Genomic DNA, 13996 nt, shown 5'->3' with positions numbered 1-13996 from the left:
GCAAATGTGGATTATTTTTTTTCTGTGATACTCCCAATTATATTGGGTTGGCCAAAAAGTTCATTTGGGTTTTCTTGTAGCAGCACGCTGAAAACCCAAATGAACTTTTGGGCCAACCCAATATTTCAAAAAACATCAAACGGGGTGTTCACTGTTTGTCATCATCCCTTCCTCAGTCTGTTTTGGATCAGAAAGTAGCTGGACTAATATTCCAAGCAGGCTCGCCTTCATTGCATAGGTACACCCCCAGAGCCCGAGGAGGAGTAAATGACATAACCCTGGGAGCTACTTCTTCAGTTTTGTCACGGGGCCTAAGAAAGCCTCAAAGCCTGGTTCTGCTTTGTCCACTTTACTTCCACTGTGATGTGATAAAACAGGCAGGGGCCAGCTGGTGTTGTGTACAATGTTAAGTGTCAGGTCTCCTTGATGCCAGCAAACGAGTATCAGAGAAACGCCAGGAAGGGTAGAAAACAGTGACTCTCACTCCTAACACCTTTTGTAAAGGACTAATCTTTCATGTCTCTCATAGAAAAAGAGAGGAAGAAAGTCAGTGCTTGTCCATACACTTTACATTACCATGACTACCAAGGTTCCATTTTTCTGGCCCCCCGCTCCGCACCTACCACATAGAGAGGTTGGATATAAGAAGAAAACAATGGATATATAAAATTGAAGGCAATTCCCTCAGTTGCCTGAGTCTGGGTTTTCATAAGCTCTGTGAATTCATTTTCACCAGAGAGCCATCAGCTAGAAATGAGTTCTCACCACTATTCTACTTGGATTGATCTTCCCCAGAAACCTAGAGCATGAAAAAACACCCCATTTCTTAAAACAATTCACTCACAAGACTGCAGTCCTTTAAAGTTGCCCTTTAGGTACGAAGCAAAGCCAGCCTCCCTGTCTCTCCACTCCCAACTTTCTCTTCTAATAAGGTTTTCTGTCCTGAACAGATCAAAATCAAATCCGAGAGAAACAATCCAGTTGAAAAGAGATCTGACGTGCCTGTTGATGTCTCATTAACCTTGAGAGTGAACATAACTGGTGACTGCCCATCACAGTTGCGTGATGGATTGTTAGGGGAAATAAAAAGCCAGTGGAAATATCACCTCAAAAAATAGAATAAAAACAAAGAGAAACATCATTTAAATAGATCATCTATCAAAAAATGGAGCAGTTTTCTAACTGTCAGGACTGGCTAAAGTATAGTTTCCTTAAGCCTATGGTGAAATTATTACATATTTTCTGGGAAAAGCATTTGTAGCAGTATTTATGTGTGTGTCAAAATACATTAACTGAAGCATGGGGGGCACTCTTTGATGTTGGGAGTGTAATCATCAGAAAAGCAAACAATTCAGGATTGATGTTACTAAGGTACTGTGATGAGTATGTGTGATGATGTGTGTGTCGTTAAAAATATCACAAGCCACCCAGTGTGGGAAGGTCCTAATTCCATTGAGTCTCTACTCAGATTTCCCTCATTACTAATTACTGATTGATATCAACAAACAGACGGTGGAAAATTATAGAGGAAAAAGAGCTTGTCTCTAGGGGGTTACCTGCAGAGGGAAAGAGAAGGAAAGAGTTCCCTGGGCTCACTGGCTGACTCCCAGTGGAAGAAGTAGATTAGAAATCTACCCAGCCTCCAATCCTAGATCTGGACCCACACAAGACCAGCACCTTCCACCCCAGGGCTCCAGCTGGGACTGGTTCCTGTGTGCCCTCCCCAGAGGAGGACCTTCAGTAAACAAGACCCAGAATCCCCACCAGGACTGGGATGGACCATTCTAACCTATCTTGGCTTTTCTTTCCTAAGGTCTTCACTTTTCCATCTCTAGTCCTCACTCTTCTGCTTTTCTTGGGAACTTCCTGAAAGTTATCACCATTGACCTCACTTTTTACACCAAATTCTCACCTAGGGCTGTGGCACAACCTGTTTCTCCTAGTGTCACCCTTTAAGCAGCTGCTCGGTTTACTGTGCTCTTGTCATGGCCACGCAGCCTGGCTTCTGTCCTCACTCTCTTGCTCTGACCCTCACCCCCAAACGCACCCACATGCAAGTGGATCAATGAACCACCCCGCCCCTTTCCCAGAGAACTTTTTGCATCTTGGAGGGGAGCTACTGTGAAATATGAACCGACTGCGAATTACAAACATCATTTCTCACTCGGGAAAACAGAGATGGCCACCTCGCCCGGGGAAGAGGGGAAGAAGGCAGCCCCTGCTTTCCGGGAGCACACTTCTTCTTTACCATCCCGCTTCACATTCCTCGGCCCACTCACAGCCCCTCGGAGCAGCCTTTCCCAAACACACTCCACTCCCCGACTGGAGCAAGGAAGAAGAAACGAGGACAGGAAAGTAGGCTCTCTGAATCCGCCCCCCCCCGCCCCCTCCCAGAGAGTATTTTGTTTTCAAGTAGCAGGACTTTCTAGAATATCTTCTCTAGTTGGGCTCCTTCTGGGCCAGTTACCCCACAGCCTCCCTGCCCCCAAGACCACTGCGTCCAAAACAAGCGCACCGATCACAGCACGGTGGCCGCCGCCGCCCCAACTGTTGCAGCGACTGCCGGGGTGGCGGCGACGGCGGCCAGGGCCGGGCCGGGCCGGGCCCGGACACTACACGTCCGGGAGGCTGGGAGGCTCCGGGCGGCCTTCGAGGGGCGCGCGGTGCAGCAGAGCCCCTGCGGCAGTCGCCTGGGATGGGAGAGGCGGCTCTCTCAGCCCGGACCCCTGCGCACAGCCAGCCCCACCGCGGCAGCGGCGCCGGCACAGGCTGCCCGCGCCCGCCCCCCTCTCACCTTTAAGATCAGGTCGGTGTGATGCTGGTCCAGCATGTTGGCTTTCTGAAAGGAGGTGACGATGACCCGGCCGTAGCGCCCAGGGGTCTGCAGGTCCGAGTACAGGCGGTGCTTGGAGCGGTTGACCGGGAAAAGGCTGTTGACGAGGTTGCGCTCGATCTTGGCGAGGCTGTGCTGGGGCGCCAGCAGGTGCTCCACGCTCTCCTCGACCTGGTAGCGGCTGAAGCTGGCGCCGAGCAGGATGGAGATGAGCACCGGCGCCGAGGCGAAGAAGACAGGGTGACTGGCAATGAAGTGGCCGAGCCGGGAGAAACACGTCCTCAAGCCCCTGTGTAGAACCTGCCGCAGCATCCTAGAGCAGAGCGGGCGCGGGAGGAGGGCGAGGCGCACGCTCGGCGCGGGATCGGGCGGCGGCGGCGGCGGCGGCGGCGGTGGTGGCGCCCGCGGCGGCGACGGCGGCGGCGGCGGCGGCGGAGGCGAGACCCGGTGCTCTCCCGGAGCCGCGGCACCACCATCGGGGAGTCCCGCGCCGCGCCTCGGGAGGGTCCCCTCGGGCCGGAGACACGCCCTCCTGCCCGCGGTCGCGCCCGCCCGGAGAGCCCCCCAGCTTGGCGGCCTCCGCGCCGCCCCCACCCCGCCCTACCCCGTGCGCCCTCCCCACCCCCCGCCGCCTCCCCGCCCGAGGGGCTCCGCGCGGCGGGGCAGCGTCCCGGCTCAGCGCGGGAGGGGCCCGGGGCGGCCCCCGCGGCGCGTCCTGACCCCACTCACCCGATCCCCGAGGCCAACGACGGGGTGGCGCGGGGAGCGGCGGCGGCGCTATCGTGGGGAGACTCTGCGCGCCAGCCCAGGAACACGAGGACGGAGAATTCCAGGCTACACCCAGTCCCCTCCCCTGCCAGCACTCCCCTCCCCTGGCCCGGCCCGCCGCGCGCGCCCGCCCCTCCCCTGGCCTCCTCCGGGGAGACCCAGAGACGAATAAAGAAATGGCCCCGATTTTCCAAGCAAAAAGTAAAGAGTTGTCCCGGGGGGCGTCGGGCGGGCAGGCTCAGAGCCGAATCCCCCCCAGAGGCGGAAAGGAGGAGGCTGAAGACTGCGTGCGCCCCGGCTCTCGCCAGGCTCAGGTGGTGCCGCGCACTGGCTGGTGCGGAGAGGGGGTGGGGAACGGAGACGCTCGAACGTGGAAATCACGCCTCCTCTCAAGTAAGAGCCATTTAAAATATCCCCAACACTGCAGCTTCCGCGGGACCAGAGTCCGCTGGTGCGTCTGGGACACGTCCACTCCGAAGGCGCCTGTAGAGAGTCTCCTGGTTCTCCATGAGGGTCTCTCCAGAGTGGGTTAGACAGTTCTGCTGTGCGCCCCTCAACCTCCCCACCCCGACCCCAGTAATACAAGTGGCTGATAACGGAGCTCAGTCCGTGGAGCCGCCGGTCGCCAGGGCTCTAGTGCTGCCGGACTCCCGCCTCTCCGCACTGCCTCCTCCTCTCTCTGTCGTCACTGGCGGGTCTGGGGGACCTGGCGGGGCTGGAGCGGGCCCCCTGCGGGCGTAGAGTGTTTGTGAACAAGCTGGTCAGGGAGTCAGTAGCGTTACTCCCCTTCTCTCCTCCACCCTGCCCTCTCCTCCTCAAACGCGAGAGAGTGAGAGTGGGGGACACCTTAGCTCAGATCTGGAGAGCTGTGGTCTCCGAGAGTGCCGAGCCGCAAGGGGCGCGGGGGAATCCGGGGAGGGGGGGCGCCGACAGCTCGGCAAAGTTGGGCGTGTGCTTGTGCGCGCCAGGCGTGAGCTACCAGGCGGCCACGGTGGTTCCCCTCGCACACCCCCTCCAGAGAACTCCCCGAGAAGGCGGGCGCCGGCTTCGGGCCCGGGATAGACCTGCGGCGGCGGCGGGAACGGCCACGCACAGGTACAATTTAGCGCGGTTTGTTGCGCGCTCCAAGCCGCGGGATCCATCCATTGCCGCGCAGACCGAGCGGAACCTCGGAGTCTGGGCCCCTGAGGCGCTCTGTCTAGCTAAAGGGGTGGGGGCCGGGGCGCGGGGAGGGGTCCCCGGGCTTCGCGCTCTGAGCGCTCGGTCTTCTCATCCCACGCCTCCAGTCTTTCCCGCTTGGCCTCTTGGTGCCAAGGGTCTAGCGAAAGGCGGCGGTGACAGGAGGCGCGGTGCTTGGAGTGTGGCCCGCACTACTGAGCATGGACATGCATATTAATCAAAGCTGAAGGAAGACGGGATAGGGAGAGGAGGACGAGGAAGAGGAAGAAGCCGGAGAGAGAGAGAGACAGAGGAGAAAGAAGAGAGGGACAGGGGAACGGATGGGAGAACGCCACTGAGGGAGGTATTTCCCTAACGTTCCCATCGCAGATTCCCCAATGCCTAGCGGCCCTTCACTTCTCCAACTGAACTTGGGAACTTGCACGTTAGAAACAGGAAGTCGTGGGCCGGGAAATCCTCCTTTTTTTGGTTCCTCTCATCCCTTCCCCCAACTCCAGACCCTCCATCCTATATTCCCTCAGCAACACTTGCAGCGGCCGGGCTGCCTACCCCGGGGGCGCACCGGCTCAGCTCAGCCTGCGCTCCCGGGGTCCTCCTGCCTAGCCAGACTCCCGTCCACTTTTTCAGCTTAGCCTCACTCTTCCCCACACCGCTCTCGGTTTCCAAAGGTTCCCTCCGGTTCACCGCTCCCAATTTCCAAAGGTTCCCTCTGGCAGCTTCCAGCTGACATCGCCCCCCCCCCCCACCAACCCCGAACTGCCATTCCCGGGAGGGGCTAGAAATTCCCCTGCAACACTCCACTTGTGCCCTTCCCCCATCATCTTAATTTCTGCCCGCGGAGACGCCGCGGCTCTGCAGCGCTTTGCTGATTCACGATGATCGCGTAGGGAAAAGCCTCATTGACTTGTGCCCCTGCAAGCGGCGACTCGAGCGCGAGCGGCTGCGAGGGGCACACGTTTTGGGAAACCACCCACCACTGCGCAGCCGAGGTGCTAAATGGCAGGGAGGCTGCCTCTCGTGGCTCTCGGCCGGGGCAGACGGAAAGAAGGAAAGGGCCGGGGGAGTTGGGGGGTGGGGGGTGCGATGGCAGCGGGAGTGACTGCGAGCCCAGTTCTTTGCGGCCGAGCCAGCGGCAGCTGGTGGGTGGGCACCTCTCAGGAGGCCTAAAGTCGGTCTCTGCGCGGGGAGCAAACAAAGATGTTTCGTGTGCTCTGCCGCCAGCGCAGTGAGAGAAGGTGAAAGCAGCCGACAGGTCTGATCCGGAGCCTTTAACATTTCCGCAAAGCTCTTTTCATTCTGAAGTCTTTGTCCCTCCCTATGGTTCCCGCCTAACCTCGGTTCACTGCCCTCCCTAGAATTTTCAGCCCTTTCTTGTAAGCCCTCACGCAGGCTGCAGTGCTGGCGTCCCACTCTCAGTGCCTGGGCTGCGTCCTAGAGCGGGACAAACTCAGCAGAGCTCACCTGGCGAGTGGGAGTGTTGTTCTCCGTCCAGGAAAGGGTCTTTTCTTGGAGACCGAGGTATTTGGTTCTAGTCCTCCCAATTCAATTCCTAACTGTTCTTATGTATATGGGGGACTTCCACTCTCCCGGCTTTAATTAAGAGACATGGAATGGCTCCAGAGTGGGTCTTCCTGACACTTTTTAATGCGGGAAACCCAGTTAATGTGATCTAAATTGAGTTGGAGTAATTGAGTTGGAGTAAGAGAGAGAGAGAGAAAGCGCGTGTGCAGAGAGGGCGTTGCCTCCTCACCATCTGATGTCTTCTCTTTTGATTCAGACATTCAGGGGAGCTTTGACAGAACCCAACACTTGGGTTTGCATTAGGACGGTGACCTTGGCTTGGGTACAGAGCTTCCATAAGTGCATTCGTAAATTATTCCTTTTTCTGATTGAAAATGAATACATATTAATTGTAGATAATTTAGAAAATAAGGACAAGAAAGAGAAGAGAAAAAGGCACCTGTATCCCTGTACTCCCATTGTCTTTGAAAGGTAATCTCTGCTCATAATTTATTGTACACATAAATAACCTCTACAATAGGTAGAGGTTAAGGCTGTTAGTCTATAGCCGCTAAGTTGACTTCTTGCTCTATTGCTTATGTTGGGTAGTAACTTAACCTCTTTATGCCACACTTTTCACTTCTGGAAAATGGGAATATTGGTTGCACTTACTCCATAGAGTTGCTGTGAAGATTAAATAGGTTAAAGATGTAGGTCACTTAACACTGTGCTGGAGTAAATGATATTTGTTACATTCTAGTCTTTTCTGACTGAATATGTGTGTGGGGGAAAAAGAAAATCAGTTCCTGCCATCCACAAGTTGGTCTGGTATAACCCACTGGGACTTGGGGTTACTAGGACCTGTCCTGGTACTCACAGCTAAGCTTTGGTGTTCTGTGGAGCAATATCCATTCCCCCAAACACTAATGGCAGATAAGGTCATTTTGTAACTGTGATGGATCTAGGCAAAATTAGAAATACTCCATAATCATGTCTGAACACGGACAAAACAGGAACTTTGTCCAAGCCACAAAAATGATCAAACATGTTTCTACCCTGGCTAATATGAGAGACTACTGTGGCATGTTGATAAAACACATTATAGTTTTAGCCTTGCTCTAGTCTTCTGTCCTTCCAGATAAAAATTCAGTAAGATACCCAGTGATAAAACTATGCAATTTTCCAAGAGCACTGAAACCAGAACAAGCCCCACTGCCTTAAACTTTATCCCACATCTTTAACACGAGCTCAAATCCTCAAATAAATCCTTTCTAACAACTACTTCTTGAGACGCCCTTCAGTTCTCCACGGTGCAAGTTCTCCATGACTGCAAAGAAAAATAAAAACAAGTTGTGCAGTTACTGGCATGGTCCTGGTGGTCTTTGGCAGGAGGGCTTTGGCAAGGCATATGCAATGTTTGTTGTTGTTTGGTCACTCAGTCATGTTTGACTCTTTGCAACCCCATGGACTGCAGCACGCCAGGCTTCCCTGTCCTTCATCATCTCCTGGAGCTTGCTCAAACTCATATCCATTGAGTCGGTGATGCCATCCAACCATTTCCTCCTCTGTCGTCCCCTTCTCCTCCTGTCTTCAGTTTTCCCAGCATCAGAGTCTTTTCTAATAAGTCAGCTCTTCACATCAGGTAGCCAGAGTATTGGAGCTTCAACTTCAGCATCAGTCCTTCCAATGAATATTCAGGATTCATTTCCTTTAGGATTGACTGGTTTGATCTCCTTGCAGTCCAGGTGACTTTCAAGAGTGTTCTCCAACATCACAGTTTGAAAGCATCAATTCTTTGGTGCTCAGCCTTCTTTATAGTCCAACTATCACATCCATACATGACTACTGGAAACACCATGTTGTTTAGTCATGTCTGAGTCTTTGTGACCCCATGGACTGTAGCCTGCCAGGCTTCTCTGTCCATGGGATTTCCCAGGCAAGAATACTGGAGTGGGTTGCCATTTCCTTCTTCAGGTAAATCTTCTTGACCCAGGGATGGAACCCAAGTCTCCTTCTTTGCAGGTGGATTCTTTACCATGAACCACCTGGGAAGCCAAATTCCTTGGTCAAATAAGTGAAGGATTCCCACCTGGAGGGCAAGGTGGGGAATTTCTGTCATCTGTTACATTTGGAATCAGTCTCTTGGCTCACTATTGCTCAGAGAGGTTAGAGGGATTGATCATGGTGTGGAGGGAATGTGGACTCAAAACAAAAGTTTTTTGGTTTGAAAAGGTTAGAAACAAGCATGTCAAGCGCTAGCTTTCAATAATCACGCCACCATTTTCTGCCTGAGAAACAACAAAGTATTTTCGTGTATTAATATATATCTTAAACTGAAACTGATCTCTGCCAACCATGAAGTCATTGTGCATAGCAGGGGTCATGCAAAGGATATTTGGGTGGCTGAAATTTAGGGTGGTTCTTAGCATAGTGTGTTTAGCATCACTTTATGCTATCCTAATCTCAATAACCCTGATAGATTTCTAAGTGGTGGGTGCTTCTGCCATCCTAAAAGATGCCATCCAGGTAAGATTTCTGGAGGATGGGAACACATGCAGGGAAGGAAAAAGTGTAACTTTTTTTTCAGAATGGGGAAGGTCCCCTGGCAAACATCGGTTTTTTTTTGGTGTGTGTGTGTGTGTGAGGATGCCTGTATAAAATATCTACTGGTACTCAGCCCTGTTTTGACCAAAAAACAATTTTATGTAAAGCAACACTATTCACAGGACCTTTACACAAAGGGGGACTTCTAAAGAGAGTTTAAACTTGCAGTTGAAGAGAGAACATGTGTGTGGCATGTCCTAATAGGTTGCTTAAGATAAAGAGGTACACTGCTGTGTGTAGATGATCCCCCCTCAAAAGTGTGGTGATTGGATATCTGAGTCTTTCAGGATATCCTGCCAATTCAGTAGGCTCTCAGTATCATCATGAGTCTTTTAGAAGAATGATCAATCATGATGTAAGAAAAAAAGTCATTCTTTTTAATGGCTGAGTAATACAATATTGTAAAGTAAAAAAATAAAATTAAAAAGCCAAAAAAAAAACCAAAACAAAAAAAAAAAGAAAAAAGTCATGCAAAATTATTTTCTTGAATAAACATGGGACTCAGGGCTAAGGGAATGAATGATATTTCATGCACTGATTCAGGAAGAAACATTTTGGAAGACATTATTTGGGTGTCTGGGCTCACTATGTCATCAGTAGGTTCCAGATCTTTGCCTCACTTTTTTTTCCTCCTAAAAAGCTGAACCAAGACCATCCCCATGGAAAAGAAATGCAAAAAAGCAAAATGGCTGTCTGAGGAGGCCTTACAAATAGCTGTGAAAAGAAGAGAAGCGAAAAGCAAAGGAGAAAAGGAAAGATATAAGCATCTGAATGCAGAGTTCCAAAGAATAGCAAGGAGAGATAAGAAAGCTTTCCTCAGTGAACAATGCAAAGAAATAGAGGAAAAAAACAGAATAGGAAAAACAAGAGATCTTTTCAAGAAAATTAGAGATATCAAGGGAACATTTCATGCAAAGATGGGCTCGATAAAGGACAGAAATGGTATGGACCTAACAGAAGCAGAAGATATTAAGAAGAGGTGGCAAGAATACACAAAAGAACTGTACAAAAAAGATCTTCATGACCAAGATAATCATGATGGCGTGATCACTCACCTGGAACCAGACATCTTGGAATGTGAAGTCAAGTGGGCCTTAGAGAGCATCACTATGAACAAAGCTAGCGGAGGTGATGGAATTCCAATTGAACTATTTCAAATCCTGAAAGATGATGCTGTGAAAGTGCTGCACTCAATATGCCAGCAAATTTGGAAAACTCAGCAATGGCCACAGGACTGGAAGAGGTCAGTCTTCATTCCAATCCCAAAGAAAGGCAATGCCAAAGAATGCTCCAACTACAGCACAATTGCACTCATCTCACACGCTAGTGAAGTCATGCTCAAAATTCTCCAAGCCAGGCTTCAGCAATATGTGAACCGTGAACTTCCAGATGTTCAAGCAGGTTTTAGAAAAGGCAGAGGCACCAGAGATCAAATTGAAAATATCTACTGGATCATGGAGAAAGCAAGAGAGTTCCAGAAAAACATCTGTTTCTGCTTCATTGACTATGCCAAAGCCTTTGAATGTGTGGATCACAATAAACTGTGGAAAATTCTGAAAGAGATGGGAATCCCAGACCACCTGACCTGCCTCTTGAGAAACCTGTATGCAGGTCAGGAAGCAACAGTCAGAACTGGACATGGAACAACAGACTGGCTCCAAATAGGAAAAGGAGTACATCAAGGTTGTATATTGTCACCCTGCTTATTTAACTTATATGCAGAGTACATCATGAGGAATGCTGGGCTGGAAGAAGCACAAGCTGGAATCAAGATCACCGGGAGGAATATCAATAACCTCAGATATGCAGATGACACCACCCTTATGGCAGAAAGTGAAGAGGAACTCAAAGGCCTCTTGATGAAAGTGAAAGAGGAGAGTGAAAAGGTTGGCTTGAAGCTCAACATTCAGAAAACGAAGATCATGGCATCTGGTCCCCTCACTTCATGGGAAATAGATGGGGAAACAGTGGAAACAGTGTCAGACTTTATTTTTTTGGGCTCCAAAATCACTGTGATGCTGATTGCAGCCAGGAAATTAAAAAGACGCTTACTCCTTGGAAGGAAAGTTATGACCAACCTAGAGAGCATATTAAAAAGCAGAGACATTACTTTGCCAACAAAGGTCCATCTAGTCAAGGCTATGGTTTTTCCTGTGGTCATATATGGATGTGAGAGTTGGACTGTGAAGAAAGCTGATTGCCGAAGAATTGATGCTTTTGAATTGTGGTGTGAAGACTCTTGAGAGTCCCTTGTACTGCAAGGAGATCCAACCAGTCCATTCTAAAGGAGATCAATCCTGGGTGTTCATTGGAAGGACTGATGCTAAAGCTGAAACTCCAATACTTTGGCCATCTCATGCGACGAGTTGACTCACTGGAAAAGACTCTGATGCTGGCAGGGATTGTGGGTGGGAGGAGACCGGGACGACAGAGAATGAGATGGCTGGATGGCATCACCGACTCGATGGACATGAGTTTGAGTGAACTCCAGGAGTTGGTGATGGACAGGGAGGCCTGGCGTGCTGTGATTCATGGGGTCACAAAGAATCGAACACGACTGATTGACTGAACTGAACTGAAAAAGCTGAAAGCATGGCCTTAACATTTTTCTCTATCTTTCAAAATTCTTCCGTCCTTCAAGGTTCTCTTAAAATCCTAGCTCGTATATCTAAAAAGCTTTTCTGACTGCCAAAACAACATTGATTAATTTAACTCAATTGAACAATTTTATTTGAATTATTTCAGTGAGAACGTTTCTACTGTGGTCAACAACTAGGAGAAACTGAGCAAGGGATTCCATGCTGTCATGAAATTTTTAGTCTAATGGGTTGAATAAATTTACTGAGTGTTAAAATAGTAACCAGAGTAAGGGAAATGTTTAGAGGAGAGGTCACAACCAAAAAGACATAGATGATATCTGGTTGGTCTCCAGTCTTAGAATACTTTTAGCCTAGAGTTAACGTCTTGCTGTTTTGAGCATCTTTATTATCTAGTGTTATAGATATCTATATGTTAATGAGATGTAAATATTACATAAGTTTTTGATAGGCGTTTGATTGCTGGGCTAGGCTGATAGATGTCCCCTTCTCCCTTCCCTTGGAATGGTCCTAAAGTTTTGAGCTTGGTCAAAGAAGATGACCACTTCTCATTCTGGAAATTCCTGAGTAATGCCACTTTGTTGAAATCTAAGTGCAACTCAGGTTTTTCTTTAAGTTAAACTAGCTTTCCTTCCACTGTATCTAAATAAGGAGAGTTTCGGTACTTTATTCACTTTCAGCACCATGGACAGATCCATTCAAACCGAGTTACTCCTCCCTTTTCCAGCCTCCATCACTTCTGTATTGGTTTTAAGGAAATTATAGAGCTAAAGAGTTTCTTTGAACTAGCATAATTAGGGAGTTGATAACTTTTTCTAACCCAGGTTAATTAAAATGGAAATAAATTTAAACAGACCGCTTAATTCAATATGATCATATTTTAAATTGTGCCTAATAATTTTATTCTTTTGTGATATGTTTGTATCGGGGGCAACATTTAAAGGAAAACATTAGAACTAATTCTAAAATATAATCTTTTGAAGTTTAGGAGTGATTATTCTGAAAACTCACAGGAATGATAGAAAATGGGGAAAAGAATATTTTCATGTGTTTTATGTGCAAAGTTTAACCCTAGGCACTTTCCCCTATCTTAGCCTATGTCATTTGCAAAAATCATGGAAAAACAGTGGAAACAGTGTCAGACTTTATTTTTGGGGGCTCCAAAATCACTGCAGATGCCGATTGCAGTCATAAAATTAAAAGACACTTACTCCTTGGAAGAAAAGTTATGACCAACCTTGATAATATATTAAAAAGCAGAGACATTACTTTGCCAACAAAGGTCCGTCTAGTCAAGGCTATGGTTTTCCCGTGGTCATGTATGAATGTGAGAGTTGGACTGTGAAGAAAGCTGATCGGCGAAGAATTGATGCTTTTGAACTGTGGTGCAGGAGAAGACTCTTGAGAGTCCCTTGTACCGCAAGGAGATCCAACCAGTCCATTCTAAGGGAGATCGATCCTGGGTGTTCATTGGAAGGACTGATGCTAAAGCTGAAACTGCAATACTTTGGCCACCTCATGCGACGAGTTGACTCACTGGAAAAGACTCTGATGCTGGGAAAGGTTGGGGGCGGGAGGAGAAGGGGACGACCGAGAATGAGATGGCTGGATGGCATCACCGACTCTGTGGACATGAGTTTGAGTGAACTCCGGGAGTTGGTGATGGACAGGGAGGCCTGGCGTGCTGTGATTCATGGGGTCGTGGAGAGTCGGACATGACTGAGCTACTGAACTGAACTGAAACTGAACTGAGCTATTAAGTATTGTCAAACCCATTTTAAAGAGAGGAAACTGAGGATTAAGGAGATTAACTGTCTTGTGCAGTGTTGTACTGTAATGGAAATATAAATAGAACCCAGGCCTATCTGATATAAAAATCCATGTTTTTCTGTTGAATCATTCTTTTAAGTAGAAAATCACTTAATTCCTTTTCTAAAATACCTTGACTTGCTGTCATACTGTCAGTCAGAAACGTTGTAATCAGATAATATAATGTTCCCTGAATATTATGAATAATTTGATGTTATTTCTGTATTTGCCATTCATTTAATAGTGTTGTAAAGTGGCAATATCAATGGCCAACCCATTAATCAGTTTTTCAGTGTTTATATTCATTTCTGATGTTGGTACTCCTTAGAGGAGTTCTGTGGACCAACAAAAATATTGTTATGGAACCCAAAGTGTTTGCTGATCTAATCCAACCCCCCACTCTTTTTGCAGATGGCAAAACTTCTGCAGTCCTTGTCTGGATTCTACCAAGAAAAATCCCTCAACATATTAAAATGGAAAACTGTCAAGTGGTTTCCAAATTACATAGCAGAAAAAGCAACCAAATAGACTTTGATCTTATGCCTGTGGAAATTCTTCCATTTTTTAGTGGTTCACCACTAGTCATTAGACTGCAAAGGGATATATTCTTTAATTCTCTTCCTTTGCTTTGCTGTATAAAGTGAACAGAGACCATTATAATCACCAGATGCATTGTCTTATGTATGAGCATAGGGGACATAAGAAA

The 13996-nt window shown here is 48.4% G+C and overlaps 1 protein-coding gene across 1 annotated transcript in view; it reads right to left on the bottom strand.

The window, feature by feature from the left end:
* Positions 1 to 3145, bottom strand: part of PTCHD1 (patched domain containing 1) — a 52889-nt gene extending 49744 nt beyond the window's left edge. Inside the window, exon 1 of the mRNA XM_055393818.2 lies at positions 2795 to 3145. Coding sequence (XP_055249793.1) covers positions 2795 to 3145 — 351 coding nt within the window. The remainder of the gene's footprint in view (positions 1 to 2794) is intronic.
* Positions 3146 to 13996: the final 10851 nt, after the last annotated feature.

The sequence above is a fragment of the Moschus berezovskii genome, chromosome X, assembly GCF_049115385.1.
Source record: "Moschus berezovskii isolate FMDL1 chromosome X, NW_MosBer_1.0, whole genome shotgun sequence".
Lineage (NCBI taxonomy): Eukaryota > Metazoa > Chordata > Mammalia > Artiodactyla > Moschidae > Moschus > Moschus berezovskii.
Note: the sequence above shows the minus strand (reverse complement) of the source record. Positions and strands in the feature narration are given on the sequence as shown.